The sequence below is a fragment of the Chaetomium strumarium genome (assembly GCF_033439665.1).
Source record: "Chaetomium strumarium strain CBS 333.67 chromosome Unknown B0T15scaffold_2, whole genome shotgun sequence".
Lineage (NCBI taxonomy): Eukaryota > Fungi > Ascomycota > Sordariomycetes > Sordariales > Chaetomiaceae > Chaetomium > Chaetomium strumarium.
In genome coordinates this window covers 4,703,160-4,729,049 of record NW_026944430.1, presented here as the reverse complement: position 1 = coordinate 4,729,049, position 25,890 = coordinate 4,703,160, and the positions used below count along the sequence as shown (strand labels likewise).

Here is a 25,890-nt window from a genome sequence, read left to right as displayed (position 1 = left end):
GAATAGGTTATCGCAATATCCGAAAACAGTTAGACTAGTAATAAAAGAGGTTTAGATTGGATCAAGCATTTTAACATATATACTAGAGCTCGAACAACTGGGGTTTATTATCTTCTTGTCCTCGACGGCTATAATAGCCACTACTCGATCGACTTCGAGCTCTATTATAAGGAGAATAATATTATTACGCTCTATATACCTCCGCACTTATCTTACATCCTCTAGCCGCTCGATATTGGGTGTTTTAGCCTGCTTAAGACGGCATACGGCAAGCAGATCGAGGCGATAATACAGGCAAGCATAACCTATATCACCAAGGAAGACTTCTTTCCCGTATTCCTCGCAGCTCACCAGGTAGCAATAACGCCCGGAAACATTTAGGGAGGTTTTAGAGGCGCTGGACTCGTTCCTTTTGATCCTAAGAAGGTGATCTCCTAGCTCGACATCCGTCTGAAGATACTAATACCCTCGAACTCCCGGCCTGGCAGTACCTATACCTAGGTTTCCAAGACCCCGAACAACCTAGCCGAAGCCTCCTTATAGTCCGCCCTTATTAAGAATCGAATTGCCCGGCATCAAAATAGCTCTCCAACCAAGATTTTAAGAGCAGTTGATATCCTTGCGAAAGGGATATCTAAGGTTATATATCAATTGGCATTGTTAAGAGTAGAGAACCAAAGCCTCCGAGCAGCAAATGAGGCACTAAGCAGGCGTCGGCAGGCTAAAAAGCAACAGCTCCGACAAGGAGGATTGCTTACTATACAAGATACAAAGGACTTATAGGGTCAGAGAGAGGTTGAGGTGCAGATAAAGGAGGAAACACGGGCGGGTAATAGTCGGAAGCCGAGGGTCGAAACGTACCTGTCAGATAGCTATAGAAACGTCTGAGGAAGACGATTCCGAGTAGTTTCATTTGTTTGAAGCGGTTTTGGTGGGATTGATATGCATTTTGTTATATAGGTGCAACTTTGTGGAGCATTCGCTTGTCTGGAGCATTCGCTTATCAACCACGTTAAGTAAAAGTTATAATTGATTTTTTTATTCGATTACTTATGTTAATCGTAAAAGATAATACTCAAGTAAATATAATTCAAATAGTTATTAACTATCATATTAAAAGGATATGATTCTTTATGGTTAATATGAATATCTATAGCTAGACCTAGTAGAGATTATAACTAAATTAAAAAATGAATAAAAGCTAATATAAAATATACTTTTATAGTTTTAGAATAACCTTTATTATCTTGAAAATTAAATAAAGGTTTTTCATAGTATTTGATCTCTAAACTAACAGTTAAATACAATATATAACTTAAACACTTATTTAGTACTTATATTACTTCTATATTAAAAGCTCTTTACTATAGCTATAAATATTGGTAGCACAGAATATATTAATAAATACTTAGTTAACAATACTATTAGGATCTTATCTTTTTATGCTATATAGCTGTAACCTATAAAGCTATAAATAAGTTAGGATTAACTTATGAAAAATAAGTTAAAAGTATAAGAGATTCGGAAAGATATAGAATAATACTAGGCTAATTAAGAATAAAAGGTAAATAATATATATATTCTCCTACTCCGCTATGCCTCGCTATTTACAAGGCGCGCCGGACCCTCTATTGCTATATACAAAGGAAAAACCGTGCCGTTTAGGCCGGGTGAAAACCTTTGTCGGAAGTAATAGGAAAGACATAGTTCCAGTGATACACGCTGCTGCAAGTAAAGAAAAAGGCCTTGGGAAGGCCTTGGGCCAACGGCTAGTAGGGTGCTAGCCCGGCTAAGCCGTGGCCACGGGTGTGGCTAGCCGGGCTCTCTAGCTTCCAGTTCCTCATCGAGGTTCCGAGCGAGCCTATATTCCCCTAGCCGGCCCGAGTCCATTAGCCAACCCAGTACCTTCTTCAGAAGTCTTCGGTTCCGGTAGCCTAGGCCCTGTAAAACAAGGCTAAGGTCCCGGTGGGTGCGTATTAGTTGCCTAGGCCAAGTTCTTGGTATAGGTGGTATAGAGCACCAAATCACAAGATGCTCTACTGTCTCTCTGGCTTCCCCGCATTCGCAATAGGGGGTAGGCTGGTTACGGGCCTGTACTAGTAGGGAGCTCTTGGCCTTTGTAAGGCCTTGGTGTTTCTGTAGGCCTTGGTTTGTGAAGAGAACTGTTGGTAGGCCTTCGTCGGCTAGCCTAGTTGGCTGTCCCTGGACCTAGGTTTTCCACCTGGCCTCCCAAGCTCTTAATAATGCCCAGTCATCCTGGGTCTTAGCCAATGGTGGGCCCAAGGCTTTAGCCTGGGCGTTCCATTCGGCCACTATAGCCGAGGCCTTTTCGACGTCTATTGGCTTTCCTGGGCTCCGGGGCCGGCCCCGTAGCCTCCGGAACCTTCGTTGGAGCCTGTTGCAAGCCCCTTGGATGATTTCCTTTGGTGGGCGTCTCGGGGCCTCTGGGCCTAGCCCGGCCTGTAGGGTAGGCTCGTTGAGCCGGCCTTCGAAGTCGGCCAGCCTCTTGTTAAGGTAGAGGTCTAGAGGAGGGATCCAAGTTTCGGTCTCGAGGTTCCGTATAGGGGTGGCCTTGTAGGCTCCGGTTACGATGCGTAGGCTTCGGTTCTGGGCCTTTGCTAGGTCCCTGGCTAGGCCTTGTGGTGGGCCGTTGAGTGTTGTAGGCTTGTGGAAGCTGGATGCCCCATAGGCTATTGCGCTACGAATGCACTTGGTATAGACCTCTCTGGCCCTGATTAGCCCCGGGCCCCAGGTCTTGGCTGCTATCCTTGATAGAGCAAAGTCTTGGGTTCTTAGCTTGGTAGCTATGCTGGCTCCGTGGGCCTTCCAAGAAAGCCTCCAGTCGAGCCAGACCCCTAAGAACCGGGCTGAAGCCGTTGGTTTAACCATAGTATGGTCATGAGGGTGGCCCGGTTTGGCTAGTCGTAGTGGTTCAGACCACTGTTTACGGCCTTTGTTGAAGTGGATCAGCTCTGACTTGGCCCCATTGAATTCCATTCCGTAGGATTTAGCCCACTGTAGACATGTAGCCCAGGCTTGTTCCAGTTGCCGGCAGTTGATATAGGGGTCCCTTCCAAAGGCTAGGATGTTGGTGTCATCTGCGAATCCCACTAAGCTGACTAGAGGGTGCTTTTCCTTTAGTACTTTATATAGCGAGGCTATATATAGTATAAAGAGGATTGGTGATAGTGGTGATCCTTGTGGCACTCCAGCTCGGCCTTGAAGTCCTTAGATTATCACTCTACAAACGTGCTACCTAAGCGTAATCGCGAAGATCCGCCTTATAGAGGTAATCTAATCAGAGAGGCAAGGCCAAACCTCTCTACCGGACCAAGCATAATAATACTAGGCCACGGGACTCCAAGGTTTGCACCTTAAACCCTCTATAAGAGGCACAATACTTCCTCCCTCTTGGATAACCGATATACGCGTCCGTCCTCTCCGGCCGGCTATACTACTCCTTCAGAGCTATGAGTTCCTTATAGCGGCGACACCATACATTTGATCCCCAGCTATAGTACTCTCTAGTACGTCCTATCGGCGGTTTCCTCCCCTATCGTACGCCTCTGGCTAAAGGAGCATGCTCCCCGCCACGTACGACATTCCTATAGGTCCCTCGCCGAGGGAATAGCTATGTCTCTCCTATGGCCTAGGTACGAGCCAGGGCCATACCCCCGTCATCCTCCTCTCGGTCTAGTATAGCCGCCACGGCCCACCTTCCGCCAGGCGCAACCCTGACTTCCAGCTTCCCGTTGCCTTGCTAGGTCTCCCTTACAAGGCCGACCGTGTCTTGCAGCAGGCCGTCGCACGAGCTGCCACGCCGGCACAGCTCGCTCGGTCGCTCTGCTACTAACCTGCCCTGATCCACCTGCCTCGCCTCCTATCCTCAGATCCAACTACAGTGTTGCAAAGGGCGAAGTGCCTCGCAAGAGGGCCCGGCCGCCCGTGTTGCCTCCCTTAACGAGCCCGTATTCCCTCTCTCTCCTGCTCTTATAGTTGGTCGTACGATCGGTCGGCGATGCCGGCTTTCGCTCCGTATCCTCGTCGCCGTACGACTAGCCCTCTAGCGTTCGTCGTAGGCGCCCTTAGAACCGGGCAGGGCCGGGGGTGCCCTATCTCTTCTTCAAAACGTCGAAAGAGTCGGGTGGTTTTCGTACCCAGTGTCCCCCTAGTCTTGCAAACTTGTTGCAGGTAGATTGTCGTGGTTATCGTCAATGGTGGTCGTCGTGCGGGGTAGTGCGGGATTTTCGGTGCACTCGAAAATCCTCACTTTCTTGTCGCGAAAACCAGCAATCCGACAGCCACACGGCCGCGTAGAAGCTGCGCGTCGCTGCAACCCCTTGGAATCGAAAGAACAGATCGCAAAGGACCTAATTCCCGATTTTTGCGATGCCCGGCCGCCCGCGTGGGCGGCCCCCGATGTTTGTTCACCAGGAAGGGAACTCTATCATTATATCAAAGCGTCTATTAACCTAGCTCTAGGACTAGTATTTCAACCCTAGCACTTAGGAGAAGGCAATAAATACCTTTAATAAGCTAGAGATAAAACCCAGAGACAACTTTCATATATTTAAGTATATATTTACCCGCTTAGTAGGTAAGGCTAGCTATAATATAGTATGACGAAACTACAGGCAGTCCTGCCTCTGAAAGGGTTCGCCGGTCGAAGGTACTGCTAGTCGGACTGTATGTCTCAGTGAAGCCAAAAGGTTCACAACAATGCAAGTCGTAATGTCTGCACAGTAGGTGAAGGCTACTGATTGTTATTGCTCACTGGAGAACTTCCCGAGTCCTCCAAAACGAATGGCTAGTTAACCTATATACTACGGGCTTCCTATGGATCACTGCTTATCTCTGATGATCCCTCATACTGGATCACCAAGCCTTTCCTATGCCAAGCGTGATCCTTTTCTGATTGGTCCGTTCCTGGACCGGAATGATTGGATGCGGGCGCCGCCCGCGGACTATGCAGGTCGACCCCACCGGTCTCTGCAGGTTAATTCATGACAAGTAGAGTAGCCACTACTTTACTATGCAGACATTGCGACTTGCATTGTTATAAACCTTTTGGCTTCACCGAGACCTATAGCCCGACCAGACTACCTTCGACCGGCGAACCCTTTCAGAGGCAGGACTGCCGAGGTTTCGTTACATTAGGTAAAAATGTTCCTACTACCTATGGACTGTATCTAATAAGCGTTTAAGTATAAGTCTAGTAGTATATATGCACGATTCATATAGCTATATAAAGGCGACCTATAGTACCGCCTATAGTAGTATAGCCGCCCTACTAGCCGCTTATAGCTAGCAACGCTTACGAGAATAATGTCTATGCCTTAGAGACTACCAACTTCGGCCTCCACCGACTAACTGGTGCATATACGTAAACTGCTCATGCTTTGGTTCGAACTCCTTTGCATCATACCACATCCACATCCGCTCCTGGCCGCCCTGATAACCACGACGCTCTGCCTAAAGCCGCCAACATACTCGAGCACGACATCATCAACCGCGATTGCAAACCCTTAGATGATGAGTTGTACTCGCGAGCCCAGGACCCATATACAGAAGTGCTCATACATGGGTGTCCTAGACGGTGCTGCCTGTGTCGGCTCATATCGTTTCTTCTGCGAACAAACACCTGGCATACGGGTGAGGGACAGCCCACGGGCTTGGTGTTTAGGCTAACTACGACCATCCTGGCATCTAGCTTTCATTTTGGTAATTGCCCTTATACGCCCGTTATATTGGGAAGTGGTGCCGTAGTGGTGCTCAGATAGAGCGCATCACCCGGTGGTCACTCGGACATTAGCCACCCTTGATAACGCCGTGACTGGCCGTCATGAATAGCCAAAATTGGGATATTCATCGGCTGCGGCTTGGTCAAATACCTCAACATCACCAACGCATACAGACTGCCCAGTGCCGGGCCCGTCACGAGGGTTGTCACAACGCGAATGTTCTCGGTGGTTATACCCGCGCATCTCCCTGTGCTCCAGTCGGGAGCCCGGCATGGCCGTAATCTTCCCCGAGGCGGCCGCCAGCTCGCCCTAGCAGAGCGGGCCTAGGAGAATGCTAATGCGATAGTGCTACCGGATGAGGAGATCTAGGCTACTGCGGCTATCTTAGACAGCATCCCGGTCCTTGGCATCGGGTCTCTTGGATCCAAAATGGAGATTGCTGGTTCTGATGGCTGCTGTCAGTAACCCAGAAGTGACCGCGGAAACCCTCTGTATACCTTACCCTACCGGGAGTCATTTTTTTTTAGCTCGTTAGAACGGCAACGCGGCCAACGCGTGTCATTTCTGTGAGCTCTCCATCTAGCGTCTCTCGCATAGGACGTGTAAGGCTACAATAAGGTCATAGGATTGGTATCGGGTTAAGAGCTCCAGAATGTCTTGTCATGCTTTCACCGCGGTCTTTGTTACTTGCCGATGCTCTACGTCCCCTCAACTCCCCAAATCATACTTGACGGCCCTCGAGTTTCCATTCGTCTTGACTGGTTGCCCTCGGTGGGTGACCTTGGCAAGGAGATCGGTGGGGGCATGTAACCATCAGGGAAACCGGAAACTACGCCAGGGGATGCCACGGGGAGAGAGGCCGGAGGCATGGTACATGTATATACATCAAGCCCAAGTCCCCAAGGCTGCTGTGCTGCCGAAAGCGCGGTTACGACACCGAGAACCTGGACATCTGAAATGGGCAATACGGTTTCCGGTGTCGACTCGACGCACTGGTTCAAACGAAAAAGGTTCACTGGCATGGTGGACATGTCATGCGGGGGTGGTGATCAAGTGGATTCAGCTCTGATCTGTCGCACTCATTGTGTACAACAGTATTCATTATACCACTTCTCTCTTTCCGATTAACAGTCACAACAAAACCTATCAAGCTTGATCTCTCCGCATCACCAGAATCAACTACGCGCCAAGGTTGCCATACGAACGGCACCCTGACTGGGGAGACCCAGCCGCCGGACCTCCCTGACCGGGGCCTCCTGGCATCGACAACGGTGTTGACGGTGGAGGAGGGCTGGTAGGTTGCGAAGCACGCTGAGAAGGAAGTTGGTCTACAGCCGTCGGATGGCTAGCGGCGCCTGGTACTGGTACCGTTGGCGTGGAAGCTGGGGCAACCGCTTGCTGCGGCCAGGATGGATGATGTGGAAGAGTCGATACTGGAGGCTGTCCTTGAAAGCCTCCCTGCGGCTGTGGAGACGGCGTAGGCTGTCCTCCCATCCAGGGTCCGGGAACACCAGTAGGGGCAGTTGTGCTTGGGATGTTATTGTGGGTATTTGCGGCCTGGGACATGTTGGACGGCCAAGGGGTTGGAGGTTGCCCTTGCGTGAATGGTTGTGGGGGCTGTCCTCCTGCCTGTTGCGGAGTTCCAGGATGTGACGTGCTCGCTTGTGGTTGGGGAGGAAGCTGCGCGGCTTGCCCCAAAGCTCCCAGCCCGTTGTGCATAAGACCGTTAGTACCCCCGGCATGATTGCTGGGCGGCCAAGAGGGAGATTGATGAACCGCAATATTTAGTGGGGGGAAGATGGGAGGAGGGTTAGAATTCGGTGTAGGATGTTGTCCTCCAGGTCCCTGGGGATATCCAGGAGCGGAAGTGGCCGCCTGCGGCTGTTGATGCGGATATGGCGGAGCAGCCTGGTACCCAGGGCCCTGCGGATATCCTGGAGGAGGGGTAGCCGCTACGTGTTGAGGGTATTGCCCTGGCTGCGATGCTCCCATAGCGGGGCTGGACGGCCACGCCGGGGATGCATGGCCTTGTGGCTGAGCGTTTATTGGCCCTCCCCCGCCCGGAGCGCTTCCAGCCTGAGCAGGATTAGCTGTACTACTAGTAGTACCCAGCCCGTACACCGGCGGCGCATACGGGCTGACTCCCAACGGGCCCGCCTGAGCCGACCAGGTCGGCACTTGCTCACCAGCCGCCGCTTGCGGGTTGCCCGGTGCTAAGGTGGATGCGCTGGGAATCCCAGGAGCGCCCGAAGGTGGATTGGTTTGCATAGTACCCAAGACCGACTTCTGCCTGTGCAATGCGGCAGCTTGTTGAGCAGCAGCTTGGGCGCTCATAGCCGCGGCATGCGCGGTTGTCGCCGCGGTTTTGATGCTCCGGCCAAGCCGACTGGCCGTCTTCTTGCTCCACTTCACCGTGTCTTTGCTGAAGACCGAGTTGGCAAATCCACCGAAGCTGGTGCTTGCCCCGGAGTGTTTGTTGGGCTTGAACGGTTGGGGCTGGGGCTGAGACGGCGACGTGAGACCGTATTGAGGTGTCGCCGTAGCTGGACGCGGGAAAGGTGGTGACGAAGTGGAGGAAGCCGTGGATGCAGTAGTAACCGACGGTTGCGAAACCGGGAATGTGCCGGCGTATGACCGGCCGGAAGGTGGTGCACTGGTTGGGGCCGAAAAGGGGGGTGACCCGGCCGGAAAGGCAGCCGGCGTGTACGTTGCCGTCTCCGGTGCAGGAGCCGGCTGTTGGGCGTTCGGGAAAGCAACGGGTCTGGGCTCATCTGGGAGAAGAGCAGGCGAGGGGGAGTGGGACTGAGCGTTGGGGGGGATTGGCGCTGGATTGGATCCATGGCTCGGATAAGGCGATATCGACGTCGGTGGAGGGACAGTTCCTGGAGGAGGACTACCGGGAGTTTGTTGATAAGGCGCTGGTACGGTACTCTGAGCCGCAGGCGAGGCGGGGGGGTGAGGATACGGAGAGGTCGAGGAGGGGCGTTGGATCGGGGTCTGGGGATAGGGTGGTGTTGCGGACGGCACTTGGTAGGGGTAGGGTGGGCTCCCATAAGGAGGCTGAGGCTGTTGGTATGGATGCTGGGGCTGCTGCGGAAGGCCTGTGTACCCTGGTTGGTATAAGCCGATGCTTGGCTGTGACTGTTGAGCGTCGCAGGGCTGGTGAGTGAGTGTTCCTCCGCCATGTTCACTTCCAGCGCTAGCGCATGGGACCAGACCTTCATGATCAGGGGCAGGCGGCTTCTCGACAGCAATCAAGCCGTCGCTGGCGGTGGGAGTCGGCGTCGGATCCGGAGGCGCACTTTGGTGGGGCGCACTCTGTGCAGGTTCGACCTCGCCATCCTCGCCCTTAGGACCCTCGCCTTTAGGACCCTCGCCATTAGACCCTTCGCCACTAGCATCTTCCTGCTTGAGAGCACCGCCCTGATGGCCATCGCTCCCATCCGCGGCCGGAGAAGGTTGCGGGACCTGGATAACCTCGCCATTACTTTTCTGATCAGAATTTCCATCCGAGGTCGAAGGAGGTCGAGAGACTTCGACAGTTTGGCCGCTGCCTTGCCCGCCAGCGCTTGGATACGGATCGCCTCCAGTTGACGCTCCATGGTCAGCTGGAGCGGGTTGGCTAACAGTGCCATTAGGAGGCTCCGATCCCTGCAGCTCAGCAACGACGGCGTTCACCGACTGTACTGGCTCCATGGGCACCACCGGTGCCGCAGTCTTGGAGAATGGGGCGAGCTGGGGAGCTTCCATCTCGTAGTAGACGGGTGGCGTTGGCTGTGCCGGGGCATAGCCGGAGGCGTAGTGCATTCCATACTGCTGCGGCGGAGCTTGGTGGACCGGAGCATGCCCAACATACGGGCTCGGCGCCGGTGTCGGCGGAGAGAAGTAGCCGGGTTGTACAGGAACTTGCTGTGCTGGAGTCCATGGAGACGTAGGGACCTGTTGAGGGGTGGCCGGCCCCGCCACCGGCTTGCGCTGAGGATTCAAGGAAGCCGGAACCATGCCTTGAATCCTCATTCCGGCCATGGCCGGCACCAGACTGCCGGCATCTTGCTCGGGGGGAGGTGACTGGTATGACTGGTATGGGTTTTGCTGGTGCTGGTGCTGGTGCTGGTACTGGGCCTGGTGCTGCGCAGGTGGAACATGCTGGGCCTGTTGGACTCCATAGTTGAATGCCCCAACGTTCTGGGGCGCGTACTGCTGCTGCTGTTGCTGTTGCTGGTGGTGCTGGTGCTGGTGCTGGTAGGGTTGGTAGTGCTGGTTGTTGTACTGAGTCTGTTGGGCAGGCAGGAGGTACGGCGTGTGCTGCGGTGGGACCTGACCGTAGTAGGGCTGGCCTTCATTCTGTGACTGCGTCATGGCCACGGTCCGTCCCGCAAGAACGGGACTGAGGTTGGCTCGACTGGTCCGGTCGCGAACTCAGATGGAGATGCAGATTGCTTGACTCCCCGAGTCAAGTTTGCCAAAAGGAGAGCTGAGGCGGGCAGCAACGAGCTAACGTGTTCTGGACCAGGTTTGACCATTGGGCACGCTATACCGCAATCGGGCTGGCCTCTCAGCCGCAACGAGGGCACATTGCGAGCAACAGTCTGGCCCCTGTTTTCCCCTGCATCGCGCCGTTGCCTGTCAAAGTTCCACGCTTTGACAAGCTTCTTCCCAAACATCAGATGATGAAGGCATGGCTGCAAAGCAGTTAGCTAGCTGGAAAGCTTTTTCAGTCTAGTATCTTCAGCTTCTCTATGTAAGTACTAACCCGAGCCTTTTCAATTGTTTGAGGGCTATACGTTGTTTGCCACAGACAGCGCCGTGAAGATATAGCTAACTGAACAAGAGGTCATGTCGAGTGACTTGGATCGCGCGAGAGGCCTTAGCGTGGTCGTAGCCGTTACTACCCCGCATCCCTACCACGCTACCGGCGACTGCCGATGGTGTAGCTACCTTAGGAACCTTACGTAGTACTGCTCTTTGTTCGCAACTGGTATACTCGACTTGCTAGCAGAAGCCACGGTCAGGTTGATGCGTCTTATCCCATAGACCAGCAATGGCTACCCCCTTCAAAATCCTCATCTTTAGCCGGACGACGGCATACCGGCACGAATCCATCCCAGCCGGCATCCGAGCGCTACAGCGTCTCGCCTCCGCCTCGCTTTCAGGGACCCATCCCTTCACAGCCGACGACAGCGAAGACCCAGCGCTGTTCAACCCTGCATCCCTCTCGGCTTACCGTGTCATCGTCCTCCTGCAGTGTTCCGGCGATATCCTGGACGACGCTCAACTCGACGCCCTGAAGGGTTACGTCCGGTCCGGCGGCGGCGTTGTTGCCATCCACTGCGCCAGCTTCGCGATGCAGTCCTCGGAGTGGTACGGCCGGCTGATAGGCGGCGTCTTCGACAACCACCCCGATCCGCAGCCCGGCCGCCTGAGGATGCTGGACCCAAGCCACCCCATCATGACCTGTCCGTGTTCGTCAGACGGCAGCGGCACTCGGGCAGTGGAGGAAGCGTTGGAACGGACCTGGGTGGACGAGTGGTACAACTTCAAGACGCATCCCCGCACAGCTACCGTTGGTGGCAACCTCCACGTTTTGCTCTCCGTGGACGAGAGGTCATATAACGGCGGGGAGCATGGAGATGACCACCCTGTAGCATGGTGCCAGTCCTTTGATGGCGGCCGCTGCTTCTACACCTCGCTTGGCCACTTTGACGAGGCATATGACGATGAATGGTTTACGGGCCAGCTGCTCGGGGGAATCCTCTGGGCTGCTGGCTTCGCATAAGTCAACAATAAGTTGATCGTCTTATAGTGCTTGTCTAGATTTGGCGAGGACACGGTTCTTTATGTACAGGTGTAGCCGGTACTGTGGTACGACGCGTAGATCTTTGTCATGATCTCCGTCTTCCGTAAGCAGATCGGGCTTGCCGCGATGCTGGGTCGTTCAATGGACCCGCTGGGTGAGCAAGGGCGGCCATCTTGGCGGCGCGTGGTGACACGAATTGGCAATCTACAGTACCGCCCGTGTGCTGCATCACTTTCTCTCACGCCACGTCAATAGTGCACCGTGCATTGCTGTTGTGTCGCACACCTTGCAGGCTGCAAGTTGCAGCTGAGTTAAAAGGTTGCAGATCGTTTCATGTCATGCAAGAATTGGACTCTCGTGGCCCAATCGCACAAAATAGCTTACCACAGTCGATTCCCAGGACACGGCAATTGATCTCCAGACTTGGCTCTCACGGTCCTAGCGCCTTGGGTCGCACCGCGCAGCGCAGCAGCCGGCCCCTGCCCGTTGGCGGAGTTGTTTCAAATTGACCCGCCAAAAGTCCAGACTCCCTCACTGCAATGGAACCCCTGGTCCCTTGGCAGGGGGAGGGATCGGGATACGAAAGATCTCGAAGCCAACATTTCTTTTCCATCTTTGTCTGTCCCTGGCCTCAGATCTTTGTTCTCTCGTGTACACTAGTCCCTTTCTTCCCACCTCTCGTTAACTTCGTCCCTCCCTTCTTTCCATTCTTCTTCTTTTCCTTCTCCTTCTTCCGCTCGTTGGTTAGGTACCTGGTAGTTGCTCCGCTGTTCAGCGCGTCTTAGTCAAGCCAGAATCGGCCGTTTCCCACCAAACAACGGCGTCACCCTTGACAGATTTCCTGGCCTGACCTTTGCTGGGCATCGCACGTGTTAGATTTCCCCCGGATCATAGGACAACCATGTCTGATGATGCCGGCCACGGTGCGGCCGGAGCTCCGGCTGCTCCGGCTGCCGCTGGTGCCCCCGGTGCTGGCCGCGGTCACAGTGACGTTCCTCTTTCGGTCAACGTCCAGGCCGCTCAAAGCCAGAAAATCGACAGCAACGTCTCGAGCAACAACCCTCTGGTCGAGGAGATTGCGTCCCTGACGTCGCCGCGCCTTATTGCGCCCAATCCTTTCAGCCGCAAGAATACTTCTCTGGACATTGACGACTACTTCGTATGCAACCGCCTCGGCGATGATGTCCTCCAATGTGTACCCGCTGCTGACCCCGGCTGCAGACCGGCCCCCGCGACATCCAGAAGCACTCCAAATGGCCCATCTTCCTCCAGATGCACGGCTCCATCCTCCCAAAGTTGATCGTGCCTCTGCTTGCTGTTGCGGCTTGGGCGTCGCTGATCACATGCATCCACATGTTGGTGAAGTCAAGTACGTTCTCACCTCCGAATTACGGTCATTAACTGCCTCGTCCTTGGCCATACTGACCTAGATGCGATATACAACAGTCCAGATTGGCAGCGTCTTACTCACCGTTCTCGGTTTCGTCGTCGGTTTGGGCCTCTCGTTCCGGAGCTCCACAGCATATGAGCGTTATGCGGAAGGGCGTCGGTACTGGGCGCAGCTGATCCTGGCGAGTCAGAACCTTGGTCGCCTCTTCTGGGTGCATGCCACGGAGCCAAAGGACATTCCCGAAGAGCGGCTCGCCGAGAGCAGGAAGAGAGATGTGCTGGAGAAGCTGACCGCCATGAATCTCATTGTGGCCTTTGCCGTCGCGCTCAAGCACAGGCTCCGGTTCGAGCCTTACACGTGCTACGACGATATCGCAAGTCTTGTGTCCCACCTCAACACCTTTGCGCTGTCGGCTACCGATGAGGATAAGGAGAACGCGCAGCGCACCTTCCGGCGACACGGATTCTTCAAGAGCGTCGGCGAGTACCTGGGCATCTCGTTCGCCGAGAGCAATCCGCGCAAGGCCGTCAAGAAGGCTGGTAGGCCCTTGGGCAATCTGCCGCTCGAGATTCTCTCCTATCTGGCTAGCTACATCGACGAGCTCGCTCTGGGTGGCCGCCTGCCCATCCCGATGCAGCAGACTACGGCATACAACAACATCGCCGCTCTGAACGATGTGCTCGTTGGCACCGACCGTGTGCTCAACACGCCACTCCCCATTGCCTACTCGATCGCCATTGCGCAGATCACTTGGGTCTATATCATCCTCCTGCCCTTCCAGCTGCTCTCGACACTGGACTGGAAGACCATCCCTGCCACCGTCGCGGCCGCCTACATTATTCTGGGCATCCTGTTCATTGGCCGCGAGATCGAGAATCCCTTCGGGCAGGACGTAAACGACCTCCCGCTTGAGCTCTACTGCGCCCAGATCGCCGCTGAGATGGACGTCATTGCCAGCCGCCCCAAGCCCCAGAGCAAGGAGTGGATGGAATCTATCGACAACCGTGTCCTGTGGCCCCTGTCCAACTCCGGATGGCCCGTATGGATGAACCGGACCGAGGACAAGATCCGCGAGGCCGTGATCCACAAAGTCGAGCAGACCTTTCTAAGCCAAAGCAAAAAGGAGGCGGCCGCCGCTGCTGCCAGATCGCGACGACCCTTCTCTGAGAAAGGGCATGCCAAGCGAGCTTCGGCTGGAGAGGTTTGAGGACGTTGCAGCTGGTGAGCGGATTCTACTGGAAGAGTTTGGAAATAGCAACAAGCTTCTTAATTATCGCCTATCAGTCATGTAGGGTTGGTTTAGTTTCTGGAGTCCAAGAACTAAGAAGGGGAGTAAAATTGGCTGGATTGCACGGCGTCAGACGCGACTCGTCACTCGTCTCACCTTCATAGTCTTTGACACGCATGGTAACGTATTGTACAGGAATAGCGGGAACAGTCAAAATTGAAGTCATGGTCATATTAAGGGCCGGTTATATCATGTGTATTGTGTATCGCAGACAGTTAAGGTAGGCATTCAAGGTTATGCCTGATCGATAAGATCAGCATGGACTTGCTGCTCCCTTGATGAAAGCGACAATCCGGGGATGAAGGAACTCCAGGTTCCAGCTGCAGGCAACTGCCCCACAAGTCGCACACCGCCCGGGTCCCACAATGCGACCCTCCGGCAACTTCGCGGCCTCGAATTCTGCCCCTGAATGAACCACATCCCTACCCTAATCGCATCTCCATCCACGGGTCTTCCAGGGCCCATACTTCACGCCCTTTGTGCCGCGACGGGAGACTCGCCAGGATGCTGTCCGGAATACTCATCTTCAACCAAAAGGGCGAAAACCTGATTTTCAGGGCGTTCCGCAATGACTGCCGCCCGCGTCTGGCCGATGTCTTCCGCATCCAAGTCATCAGCAACGCCCAGGTCCGCTCGCCCATTCTTACGCTTGGCAGCACCACCTTCAGCCATGTCAAGCACGAGAACATCTACCTGGTTGCTATCACCAAGAGCAACGCCAATGCCGCCCTTGTATTCGAGTTTCTCTATCGCCTGATCCAGCTCGGCCGCGGCTACTTCGGAAAGTTCGATGAGGAAGCCGTCAAGAACAACTTTGTCCTGGTCTACGAGCTCCTCGACGGTACGTTGCTGCCTTGAAACTCGAAGCGAGGAGTTCGCTGACGATACCCTGCTCCGCAGAAATCATCGACTTCGGCTACCCCCAAAACACCGAAACGGACACACTCAAGATGTACATCACCACGGAGGGCGTCAAGTCGGAGCGCGCCGTCGAGGACTCAGCCAAGATCACAATGCAAGCGACTGGCGCGCTGTCCTGGCGAAAGGCCGACGTCAAGTACCGCAAGAACGAGGCGTTTGTCGACGTTATCGAGGACGTAAATCTGCTCATGAGCGCAACCGGCGCCGTGTTGCGCGCGGACGTCACCGGCCAGATCATCATGCGCGCCTACCTCAGCGGCACTCCCGAATGCAAGTTCGGTCTGAACGACCGACTGCTGCTCGACAACGATGGGCTGCTGAGCCTTCCAAGCGGGAATAGGATGGGGAGCAAGGCGACAAAGGCAGCCGCTGGGAGCGTCACCCTAGAGGATTGCCAGTTCCACCAGTGCGTGAAGCTCGGCAAATTCGACAGCGACCGCATCATCAGCTTTGTTCCACCCGACGGCGAGTTCGAGCTGATGCGCTACCGTGCCACCGAGAACGTCAACCTTCCGTTCAAAGTCCACGCGATCGTCAACGAGGTCGGCAAGACCAAAGTCGAGTACAGCATCGGTGTACGCGCAAATTTCGGGTCCAAACTCTTTGCCACCAATGTCATCGTGCGCATCCCGACACCGCTCAACACCGCTCGGATTACGGAGCGGTGTACCCAGGGCAAGGCCAAGTACGAACCGTCCGAAAACAATATTGTATGGAAGATTGGCCGCTTTACTGGCCAGAGCGAGTTTGTGTTGAGTGCGGAGGCCGAGTTGACCGCCATGACCAACCAAAAGGCCTGGAGTCGGCCACCCCTAAGCTTGAACTTCAGCCTCCTAATGTTCACAAGCTCCGGGCTGCTCGTCAGGTATTTGAAGGTGTTTGAGAAGAGCAACTACTCGAGTGTGAAATGGGTGCGGTACATGACAAGGGCAGGGAGTTACGAGATCAGGTATGTTGCGTGCTGTCCTTGCTGCTGTGGTTGTCTATCGTTTGCCTTGCAGTCCGCTGACACGAACCCAAGGTTCTAATCCGATATGCGATCCGATTCTTCCACCATGTATTTGGGATTATATGCATCTAAAGCACCGCATAGCACTGGCGTTGGGGCGTTTTGGTTTACTTGTAGGGTATAGCAGTGTCTCTCACAAATAGCATAGGCACTCAGGCCTCGAAGACCGGAAGCGTACATATCCCAGGGCAGCAGCAGCGTACTGGTCTTTTCGGCTGTGGTTAGCGCCTATATCCTTGTGGCACAACGCGTACTTTGGATGGCCTCCTCCAACTTGCCTAGGTTGAAGGGTCACCTGAGTCTGTTGGTTCAACGGCGTGAACGGGGCCCGTGTACAAGCCGGGTAACCCCGGCCCTGGGCAGTAGGTTAAGGCCTGTTGGGCTTCCAAATAGGGCAGGCCAATTCACTCGGTGTTACTATGGATCATTGATATTGTGTAGAACCAACAGCAGTTTCACCATGCAGCAGAAACAGGTTTGGGTACAATCATCGGATCCCTGAGAGCGCCGCCTAGGTTACCCTCCCGCCGAGCCGCAGTTGCCCTCCTGCCGAGCCGCAGGCGTGCTACACAGTTTCTCCTCGACCTGTTTCCACGTTTGCTTTTTGACTACCCTAACCTCGGCGACCTTGATTTGACTGCCTCATTTCACCAGACCTTTTGCACCGCTGGTACGCGCAACAGAGTGCACATTATGAGCAACGAGGCCACAGCATCCATGGACGACGAACCTCGTCGGGCATCGAGCAGAATCCCAGCTCCCTTTGCTGGATATCGCCCGTTTCCTTCAGTCCTCAACCTCTACGGCAATTTCTCGGGGGTCCTCGACGCACTGAATACGTTCAAACTTTGCGGCGCGACCAAGAACGATCTCCTATATGTTGTCGAGGTACATCACGGCTTCACCTCCAGAGGACCGCTTCATTTCAGGCGCGGCTTCTACCTACGGAACGGAACAAGCACCGACGCCCCTATCCTAGCAGCCGCCGGCGACGAAGCTCGCGAACCCCTTCTCATGTCAACCTTCAGCGTCAAAAGCTTCATCATGATGCCGCCACTGGACATTGATGTGAACCCCCGCGACCTGGTCACCGAGATCATGTACGCCACAAAGTCCAGCGACGGCGCCGTTTCGTTTCGCTTCGCCATCGAGGTTGGCCCCAGGATGAAGTACCGAGAGCAGTTTGCGTGGAAGAAGGTTGAGACGGGCAGCGCCCACAGTGGGTTCATCCTCGTTCGGCTGGGCGCGCGGTCCGCTTCTCCGTCGCCAACTCCTTCGGCACAAGAGGGAACCGAAATACTCGCCGAGCTTCTGTTCCGCGGCAACGTGATGTCCTGGAACCACCTGTTCTCGTTGGAGCTGAAGGGGGCCGGTTGTTCGGGAGAGATGGGGGACCGTTGGACTCTTATGGTTGTCGTCACTGCGCTTAGGCTTTATTGGTTGCGTATCTATGGCAAGACTAACAAGGTTGTCGTTGGAATTGGGCAGAAGCTTCGGGGTGATTAGTTCTTGTCCTTGGCCGGTTGAGAGCAGGTCCTGGTGGCAGCTTGAAATCAGAAACAGCCAGAACGCAGCCTTGCTTGGGTTCTCCATATCTGCCAAGGTCTTAGACCACCTGAGTCAGGGGCTCGTTTGGGAATGGTGGGAGACGGGCTGTTGTTATTGTGCTTTTGACACGCGGAGGTCTGTGGTTTAATGGCAAGCGAATGTACACAACCCGTTCGGTTGAGCCAGGAAGTGTGGGTGTAGGATCACAGTCAAATGCCTGGCGGGTTGGCCTGGCTTCAAGCTCTTTCAAGCCTTGAAGTTTCTCCTTGGCTTTCAGGGATAGGGGGCGTGATTAATGTGTTTCGCAACCCTAAAAGCTCGGGAAGACGAGAAGATGATCTAGGCTTGGGAGACATTGAGACCCGAGGTGCGTAGAACCACAGCCTCGCCGAATGAGTATAGAGATTTCTCGCTGGGATGGTCCACCGACAGCAACACGACGTGGCTTGATCAAGTTCCCCATAGCTCCAGAATTCTTCCCAACCTTTTCGAAATTACAAGATCGGCACGAGAGGAATACTCTTCGTTGCCACTGTACGGTAGAAAGGCGTCTTAAGACCGTGCCATCTAGGATTCACGACTCTCTGAGCACAATATCGAATTCATACACGTCCGCTTACGAATCAAAGTAGCGACTTTTACCGAAGACAAGGATAGCAACTTAGCAAGAGCCTACTAGTATTTAGGCCCCGCTTCAAATCCCGCACCGTCTCTGCCGGTCCCGAGACCAACATAAGAACACCTTGTCTAGCCTTGTTTCTCGTCACCTCAAGGCTTAAGCACAACGCCGTCCTTGTTGACAATGGAGTCGACCTCCGCGGCATCCCCTTCCCGATTGTACAGCTTACTAGTAACAGTTACAGCTACCACTACAGCTAAGCTCCGTGCCATTTCTGCCCCAACAACAACCCCCAGACATCGCCTTGAGTCGCCTGACACAGCTCACAGACTAAGGAGTCGGAAAGAGTCAAGGTCTGTGTAGTGATGCGGGCAGAGTTTTCGACGGCAGCAGATTAGCCCCCTCCATCACCCTTACGATGGACACATCCAACGGTTGTCCAGCCCTCCTCTCAACCTTCAGCAGGCTTGAATAGACCCCTTGAACACCGCTTCTGAAGCTGCTTGATCCCATTGGTTCTGTCATGACCTTCCTGGGAAGGATAGCTTTCAAATCAAATTCGAGGGAGACCACTGTACTCCAATCCATGGACCTCCTGCCTATGGGCGCGTCTCAAGTCCCAACTATTATCAACGATCACATCGCCGTCCCTTCATTTAGCCGCTTGACCTGTAGAGTCTCCAAGTCTCCGCTGTCGGCATAGCCTAGCACTTGTTTCGCCACTCGGAAAAGCCGGGCGGGGCTCGGTCAAGTAGTTCGTTGGCCCGCTCGAGCTCGCGCTGGGCATAAACTATAATCCAGGCATTATGCGGCTTAGGCGGAGGTTGATCACAGGGAGAGCCGGGGTATGAAGATCTGAGTCTTGGTGTCGCTCACGGCGGTGTGCAGTTTCTCACGTAGAACTTTGGACCTGATGCCTCGTTCGCCCCGGTGGTAGAAGGGCGGGTTGCCGTACCTTGGCTCTACACGGTTTGCCTCTGGAGAGCGGTTGAAAATTGGGGCAAGGATCTTCAAGCCGATTGGGACGTTGATGAGCCTCCATTGATGATACTTGCCAGAGTTGACGATGGATAGAAAAGGGAAGAGGTCCGAAGTTTCTCTTTGTGGCAGACGCCTTGAACGACTTGAGGTTCGGAACAAGAAGTGGGTTGAGATACGTTGAATATGAGCTGCGGGCGGCCGCCGTCGTTGCTTAGGTACAGTAATCATGAGTAAGGTAACTCATGGGGCATACCCAAAGGGTCAAACCACAGCCTCGAATTGCTCAGAGGAATGCTGAGTTGTGGGGAGCTATAGCGGCCTTGACCTTACCCACGAATACGCCATAGTGCGTTGGCTGAACTAGCGGTCACAAGGCGATGTTAGAAGCACAGCATGGCGGAAGTTGGGAAACAGAGTTGGGAACGATATAGTAAGACAGATACTAGGTATGTGAGCATGTAGCAGCTACGGGGGTCACCGTTTAAAGGCTCGACCGAAGCTCCGCTAAGTCTTGAACCCCCTACTAGTCCAGCATTGCGTCACCTTCCTATAACAACGCCAGCTTCTGGTCTTCGTTGTCGTTCAAAGCGTGCGCCTTCTTACCCCTACCGCTACCAGCTCTCGACTTCCCTTTTTGAGCCGACAGGGGAAATGGGCAGAACGCCACGCTGCACGCCCCCAATGCACCCCAAATGCACCCCACGCGCACGTGAAATGGCGACATCAACGCCCCATCTGGCGTCAAGGGGACCTGGAGGCTGGGAATCATTTAAACACGGGAAAACCACTCAAGCCCCCATTACAGCAGAGAAATGGTTGCAATCCCCCATATTGTGCCTCCTCACGAGATACTACCACTAGGAAAGTGCTGAATATCTGCCCACACAGACCATGAATCCAGCCCAAACAGCTCCGGTCCGAAGTTGAGCCCGTCGCCCACCTCCTCAAATGCATTACTTCCACTCGTCACAGCGCTCGCCTGAGAAGGTGCAACTCTAGGAGCGGCAGGTATTGCCCCGTCAGCTATTGGCAGGTTTAGCGCCGCCATGGGGGACAGGTTCGGTGTTGGCAGTCTCATCGGCGGAAGAGCTCCTCCTGCTGCATGTGCTTGGTCCGATGGGACCGGAGGGCCCATCGGCAGCTGGTTCGTCTCCGGGACCGGCGGGCGTGGTGCAAGGTAGGGTGTGTCCATCCCGCCGGCGAGACTGCGAGCGCGGTCCGGTAAAGCTGGTGGAACCTCGGGTAGCGACAGGCCGTTGGCGATGAGCCGTTCAATATCCGTTTGCTGGGCAAAGGGCAAAAATTGCATAAGTGGGTTTCTCGTGTAAAGGCATTGTTGGGGGAAAGGGGGGGGGGATGGGGAGCGGAAGGAAAACCTACAATACTGGAAGATGCCGGTCCAGGGGTGGACTGCCGAGCAGCTCGGAGACAGACAGTGGCAAGTTCTCGCACCCGTTCTTGCGTGAAGCCTGAATCACCCGCGTTTGTCTGCAAGCCATGGTACAGCACCCTGGAGCACTGCAGGGCGCAGCCTGGCAAGTCCAAGTCGGCCACCGGCGTGTTGCTACTGCTGAGACTTAGCAGCTGCGAGAACATATCCGCCATGGCTCTCGCATGCTCGTAGCAGCTCTGACGCCTGTGCCTTACGAAAAGAGGGTCCATCTGCTGCAAGGCGGGTGGGGCAAGCGCCTCCTTTAGGCCCGGGAGAAACAGACGGTAGAGATCGAGATGGCATTGCCTCCACCAGACGTGGGTCATGATGAAGATGCCCAGCCTCGGGGAATAGCTGCGGAGCCGGAAGTTGGACTCCGTCCCGCGGAAAGACACTGGCAATCGCGCCTCGAACACCTCGAGCTCCGCAGCGAGCTCGGCCAACTGTCTCGGCAGCATGGTCAGCACATCCGCCGAGGGCGAGGCTGCCGCTCTCGCGGTACACTGCAAGATGCGGCTGCGCATCCAGTGGAGACGGATATGAAGCGCCATGAGGCCAAGCACATCTGGTAACGGCGGAACGACGCCTCCAGCGTCGGGGCCTGGAGGCCGGAGCGGTTCTGTCGGCTCTGGCAGGTCAAAGTCAAAGTTCCGTTCGTTGCATGGGAGCTGCAGGTGGATCTGGTGCTCAGCATCCGCCCAGAGGGCGAATTCGGACTGACCCACGGATATCGACGCATCGATCATATAGATGGACCACATCACGCGGCGGCGTGCCTCTCGCGCGAGGAAGCACAGGTCTGGGTTCTCGTGGTTCAGCCGGAGAGCCGTGGCAAACCGGCTGGCGATGGCGAGGAGCATGAAGGCGCCCGAGAAGCGCTTGGCAAGGATCCGGTGCTTGATGGCAAGGACCAACGCTTGCAGACGGGGTACGGTGGGCTTCTCAAGACCTGCCAGGCATAGCGATACCGCCTCTTCCATGCAGCGGTTGCCGTACTCCTCCATACCGGGGCCAAGATCAGTCAGCAGCGACGTGATGCCGACCAGGGCAAGCACCAGAGCGCGGTCTAGCCCCCCTGCGTGGTAGCGTTCCATGAGCGACGGCCGGTGCAGGAAAGAGAACATTGCGATGTGGTGGATGTGGCGGAAGAAATTGTCAAAGGCTCGTAGGGCAAGAGCGTCGTCCGGATCGGCCTGGTCCATGCTGGCCGGGATGGGACTGGCGGTGCTGCTGGAAGTGCCATAGTCGTTGGATCCGCCGCCGTGGCTCATCGATACATCCTCATGCATCATCGTTCCCGGCGACTGGGCGGCAGAGGTGGCGGGGAGCGGCAATGGCAGCGGCAGCGACCGTTTCCCGGGCCGGTAGACGCACTCCAACCCCTGGGCCCGGCACCGGTCGCAACTCGGCATTGATCCGCTGCATCGCGCCTTTCTGGCGTGGCAGTTCTGGCACGCCTGCCGCACCCGGCGGCGGGGCACCGAAATTGCGGGCCCGCTGCTCTCGCCCGGGACGACCTCGACGCTGACGCTCTCATCGTACGAGCAGCCGAAGCCGAGCCGCTCGCAATTGGTGCAGATGCCTCGCCGGCCGTCGCACCGGACTTTGCGCGCACGGCATGTGACGCACGTGTTCGCGGTCCGCTTTTGTGGCCGCGGTGAGGCACTCATGGACAGCAGCAGCACCGTGTCTCGGGATTAGTTCTGGTGTTTCGGGGGTCCCCTTGCCGTGTTGTGTGTGTGTGTCATCCGCTGCTGATGACCTCGCCTGCCCGATAATAGATTGAAGCGCTGTCGCCCCGGTGAAGTCGCACCCGGCGCGGTGTTTTCTTTGACGTGGTAAATGAGAGCCCCGAGCCTGGATTCCGGATCATTGCACGCATTCTGTCGTGTCCAGGCCATCATCTGCAAGCTGCTCAGACCTCACCGACCTCGGGTCTGGTTGGTTTCCGGCCTGTGGGGCCTGAGAAACCGGATCGGGAACTGCAAAACGTGTTGGGCCCACAGTGGCATGAGCTTGGGGGATCGGCCCGGTGGATTCTTGTCCAACGTGACACAACAACAGCATCCGACTATGGAGTCAGGATAGGCACATACTACAGGTAGGTAACTACTACCACGGTCAGAGAAAAGGTTCGCAACATACTCCCCATCCCGACCATTCGAACAGAGAATCTAGGTAACAGTTAAGAGAGAATCAAAGTGGAGGAGAAAGCAAAGATAAAGCAAAGAGAAAAGAAAATACAATCCTGAGGCGAGTCCAGCTGACATCGATGCTTGGAGTACCTGCTTGACCCGGCAGGAAGAGGCACCGTAATAGCAATCGACATTGGCCGGCCATCTCGATCCAATATTGTCCATGATTACTCGTAACTAAGCACACTGTAAGCTCTTCAGCGGATCCCGCAAGCAAATACATCAAGCCCGAAGCCGGAGACCCCATGATCGCCATCAGGCAGACAGGAAGTGTTCAAACAACCTGCTACAGTCCCTTCCACGGCCCGTCTGACAAAACGCAACCGTTTACGCCATGTTTACCCGGAAAAGGTACCGTAGACGGACCTGTGCGACGTCGTAACAAATGTACTCGTTGTAATACAAACTGGCGCCGGGGACATTGGTGTCCGAAGGGAGGATTGATGTGTCAGGCTGTCGAGGGTTCGTGAGCCGAGGGGCAATCTAGGTTTAGCCACGGGAAGAGGGACTCACCATCATCACTCCAGCTAAAGATGGATGCACGCAGCTTGCATCCTTCCACTTACTGGGACCGGTGCGACCCTTACCCCATGTCGAAATCATACCCTTCTCCTTCGCACCGTCTCCAGCGTTATACGAAGCGTGCAGCATCTCTTGCATGGGGTTGCCCAGCTCCGCCTCGCAGAGCAGAAGGAGGGCCGTGCCGCCTGACTGGTACGAGCAGCAGTAGTTGGCCGACTTCGATGACATGTCGGCAAGATAAATGCCCTTACCAAACATGTACCCTCGTGTATATTAGTGAAGAACACACCTTAGATACTGGGATCGGATGCTTACCTGATACTGGCGCCTCGGGAGGCGCAATCCGGAGGCCTTGGCTGAGGATACCGCCAAAGTTTGTGCAGCGACTTCCGTGCCACAATAGCCGCCTGTTTTGCGCCATCTTGCCAAAGTCGCTCTCATTGAACCGCTCATGCTCGCCTTGACGCTCGACTCTGAAGATGGACTCGATCTTGTACCGGTGTCCATGGGTCGCGCCTCGGCTCTCGAGCAGGTAATTTTGAAGCTGGACATACTCCTCGCTGGCCGGATCGAGTGGCGTCATCTCTTTTAGCTTTAATCCTTGATATTGCTTATCAAGAGGGTGGATGTCGTCGTCCCCGGCCTTGTCCATCTTCATGATGAGCGCCGCGTCCTTCATGTCACTCAGGCTTTCGAGAAGTTCTATTTCTCGCTTAAGCATCTGCTGGTCGTTGATGACTGGTGGACGATTCCGGCCGAAAGCATGCGGAATGAGCGAGTAGAAGGTGTTGGAAAGATGCTCAACCGCCGGGGCGTATGTCATTCCATAGTTGGAAGCAAGAGAGTGGTCGTCGATGAGAGCGGATAGGTCCTTCAACGCCTGGAACCCACGGGTGATGGTGGCTTTGCTAAGCTTGCCAAGCGGTAGCTTGTTGGCGTCATAGTTCAGGGCCGACATGGTGTTGGCGAAGTATTGCTGGTTGAAGATGAGCTTCATGAGTTCTTGGACGGCAGGTTCCAGCGTGCTCTTGGGTGGTTTCCAATCGGACGTCTTCTTCGCCTCGGCTTGGCCCGCTTCCTCTTCCTCGTCCGAATCATCCTCCTCGTAGTTCTTCTCGACAAAGGCGTACTTGCCCGGCTTCGGGTTGTCCCCGCGCTGGCTCCAAGGTAGGCCCGACTTGTCCTTGAATTTCTTCTCGTACTGCCGTATGGCCTCGTCAAGAGTCCCTGTGGAAACGACGGCGGTCTGCCCACGCTCACCGACCCTTCCCCATCTTGTCCAACAGCGATATACGCCGTTACCATCAACCAGGATCTGCGGAACACGTCAGAGGAAGGTACCAAGCTAAGATGTGCAGCTCGAAGCATACCTGAAGGCGATAAAACTTGTTGTTGTTATTGGACGCATTGGTTTGGTTTAGCGAGGCATCGTAGATGACTCCAGAGTCATCAATATAGACCTTTGAAGTCACGAAAGGACATCCTTCGTCGACTGGGATCTGGACGTCCTTGCGCTTGGCAACCTGTCCTTCGCCCACCGCACGCTCGGTCTTCACCTTGGGCTTTGCTTCCTCTTCCGGCTCCGCCGGTTTGACATCCGGCATATCAACATCATCCTCTGTCTTGACTGCCGCGGCCGTCCGCCCTCTCGTTCGTTTAGCTTTTGGCGCGGCCTCGGTGTCAGAGGTGTTGTCTGCAGCCTGGGGAGAGGCACGCTTCCGCGTTCTGCTGGCTCTTGGTGCTGTGACATCGTTCTGGGAAGATGCTGGCTTGGCTGTGTCCGTCTGTGCAGTGGCATCCTTCGCAGAGGCTCCCGGGACGTAGTCCTTCTCTGCCTCTCGGGCGTTATTCTGCTCGCACAACGACAACCAATCCAAGGCGACAATGGGGATGCCAAGCGCTTGGGCCTTGACTACCTTGGGAGACGGCTTGTTGAAGTCGATTTCCGTTGCCACGAGGTGCGTCGTGTCAATAGCCACTGTGCTTGCGACGGTTGCCCCGAGGGCTTCGGCCTTGGCCTTGATTGAAGCATGTGTTGTCCCACTGAAGGTCCCGCTGAAAGCGATTTTGCAACCGTCAAGGGGGTGAGTGGCAGGGGCCACCGGAGCCGCTCTCTTGCCCCTCTTAGGCGGCATTTTGACACGGCGCGGGTCTTGGAGACGGTGTTTCAAACTTAAGGCGAAGACAGTTTATTGGCGCGCAATTGGCAGGAGGGCGAGGCGAGACGTTCGTTAAATGCAGAACTAGGCGCCGCCATCAACATTTGTGATGAAACTGGATCAATTGAAAGATTTCACCTTGAAAAGTGAGTTTTGATTGAGGAAGGAACGCATTGTAAATAAATAATCGGGACAAGCTGACCATTACCGCGTTCAACAGCAGGCAACAACGGCCCCTGAAAGGGTCGGTGCGCGAGATCACGAGACTTCAGCAGCCGCCCAGCAGGC

At 55.1% G+C, this 25,890-nt stretch overlaps 6 protein-coding genes across 6 annotated transcripts; 4 read left to right on the top strand and 2 right to left on the bottom strand.

The window, feature by feature from the left end:
* Window positions 1-6,783: 6,783 nt before the first annotated feature.
* Window positions 6,784-9,906, bottom strand: B0T15DRAFT_526461 (uncharacterized protein). Its single transcript, XM_062868911.1, has one exon. The coding sequence runs from the start codon at window positions 9,765-9,767 to the stop codon at window positions 6,921-6,923; it is 2,847 nt and encodes a 948-aa protein (XP_062724984.1). The 5' UTR covers window positions 9,768-9,906; the 3' UTR covers window positions 6,784-6,920.
* A 408-nt stretch (window positions 9,907-10,314) lies between these two features.
* B0T15DRAFT_133612 (ThuA-like domain-containing protein) lies at window positions 10,315-11,803 on the top strand. Its single transcript, XM_062861777.1, has 2 exons — window positions 10,315-10,482; window positions 10,575-11,803. The coding sequence occupies exon 2, from the start codon at window positions 10,783-10,785 to the stop codon at window positions 11,515-11,517; it is 735 nt and encodes a 244-aa protein (XP_062724983.1). The 5' UTR covers window positions 10,315-10,482; window positions 10,575-10,782; the 3' UTR covers window positions 11,518-11,803.
* Window positions 11,804-12,439: 636 nt separating this feature from the next.
* Window positions 12,440-14,135, top strand: B0T15DRAFT_391161 (Bestrophin, RFP-TM, chloride channel-domain-containing protein; the record flags this gene model as incomplete). The annotated part of the gene is made up of 3 exons (XM_062864571.1): window positions 12,440-12,697; window positions 12,760-12,907; window positions 12,985-14,135. The coding sequence occupies 3 exons, from the start codon at window positions 12,440-12,442 to the stop codon at window positions 14,133-14,135; spliced, it is 1,557 nt and encodes a 518-aa protein (XP_062724982.1).
* Window positions 14,136-14,623: 488 nt separating this feature from the next.
* B0T15DRAFT_526450 (AP-2 adaptor complex mu subunit APM4-like protein) lies at window positions 14,624-16,649 on the top strand. The gene is made up of 3 exons (XM_062868910.1): window positions 14,624-15,057; window positions 15,117-16,086; window positions 16,159-16,649. The coding sequence occupies exons 1-3, from the start codon at window positions 14,721-14,723 to the stop codon at window positions 16,163-16,165; spliced, it is 1,314 nt and encodes a 437-aa protein (XP_062724981.1). The 5' UTR covers window positions 14,624-14,720; the 3' UTR covers window positions 16,166-16,649.
* A 57-nt stretch (window positions 16,650-16,706) lies between these two features.
* Window positions 16,707-18,112, top strand: B0T15DRAFT_430609 (uncharacterized protein). Its single transcript, XM_062865719.1, has one exon. It carries the CDS (start codon window positions 16,840-16,842, stop codon window positions 17,650-17,652), a length of 813 nt encoding a protein of 270 aa, XP_062724980.1. The 5' UTR covers window positions 16,707-16,839; the 3' UTR covers window positions 17,653-18,112.
* Window positions 18,113-19,705: 1,593 nt separating this feature from the next.
* On the bottom strand, window positions 19,706-25,847 carry B0T15DRAFT_566078 (poly polymerase catalytic domain-containing protein). Its single transcript, XM_062870686.1, has 7 exons — window positions 24,814-25,847; window positions 23,759-24,758; window positions 23,435-23,706; window positions 23,264-23,374; window positions 22,657-22,688; window positions 20,675-22,391; window positions 19,706-20,579 (listed from the first exon to the last, which is right to left on the bottom strand). The coding sequence occupies exons 1-7, from the start codon at window positions 25,576-25,578 to the stop codon at window positions 20,136-20,138; spliced, it is 4,341 nt and encodes a 1,446-aa protein (XP_062724979.1). The 5' UTR covers window positions 25,579-25,847; the 3' UTR covers window positions 19,706-20,135.
* Between the last annotated feature and the right edge of the window lie 43 nt (window positions 25,848-25,890).

Coding starts and splice junctions, on each gene's coding strand:
- B0T15DRAFT_430609 (XM_062865719.1), top strand. CDS start 16,840: ATGAGCAACGAGGCCACAGCATCCATGGACGACGAACCTCGTCGGGCA.
- B0T15DRAFT_526461 (XM_062868911.1), bottom strand. CDS start 9,767: ATGGCCGGAATGAGGATTCAAGGCATGGTTCCGGCTTCCTTGAATCCT.
- B0T15DRAFT_526450 (XM_062868910.1), top strand. CDS start 14,721: ATGCTGTCCGGAATACTCATCTTCAACCAAAAGGGCGAAAACCTGATT. Junction 15,058..15,116: donor GGTCTACGAGCTCCTCGACG/GTACGTTGCTGC, acceptor CCTGCTCCGCAG/AAATCATCGACTTCGGCTAC.
- B0T15DRAFT_566078 (XM_062870686.1), bottom strand. CDS start 25,578: ATGCCGCCTAAGAGGGGCAAGAGAGCGGCTCCGGTGGCCCCTGCCACT. Junction 23,707..23,758: donor TCCCGAGGCGCCAGTATCAG/GTAAGCATCCGA, acceptor AATATACACGAG/GGTACATGTTTGGTAAGGGC. Junction 22,689..23,263: donor GTCTACGGTACCTTTTCCGG/GTAAACATGGCG, acceptor CCGGTTTCTCAG/GCCCCACAGGCCGGAAACCA.
- B0T15DRAFT_133612 (XM_062861777.1), top strand. CDS start 10,783: ATGGCTACCCCCTTCAAAATCCTCATCTTTAGCCGGACGACGGCATAC.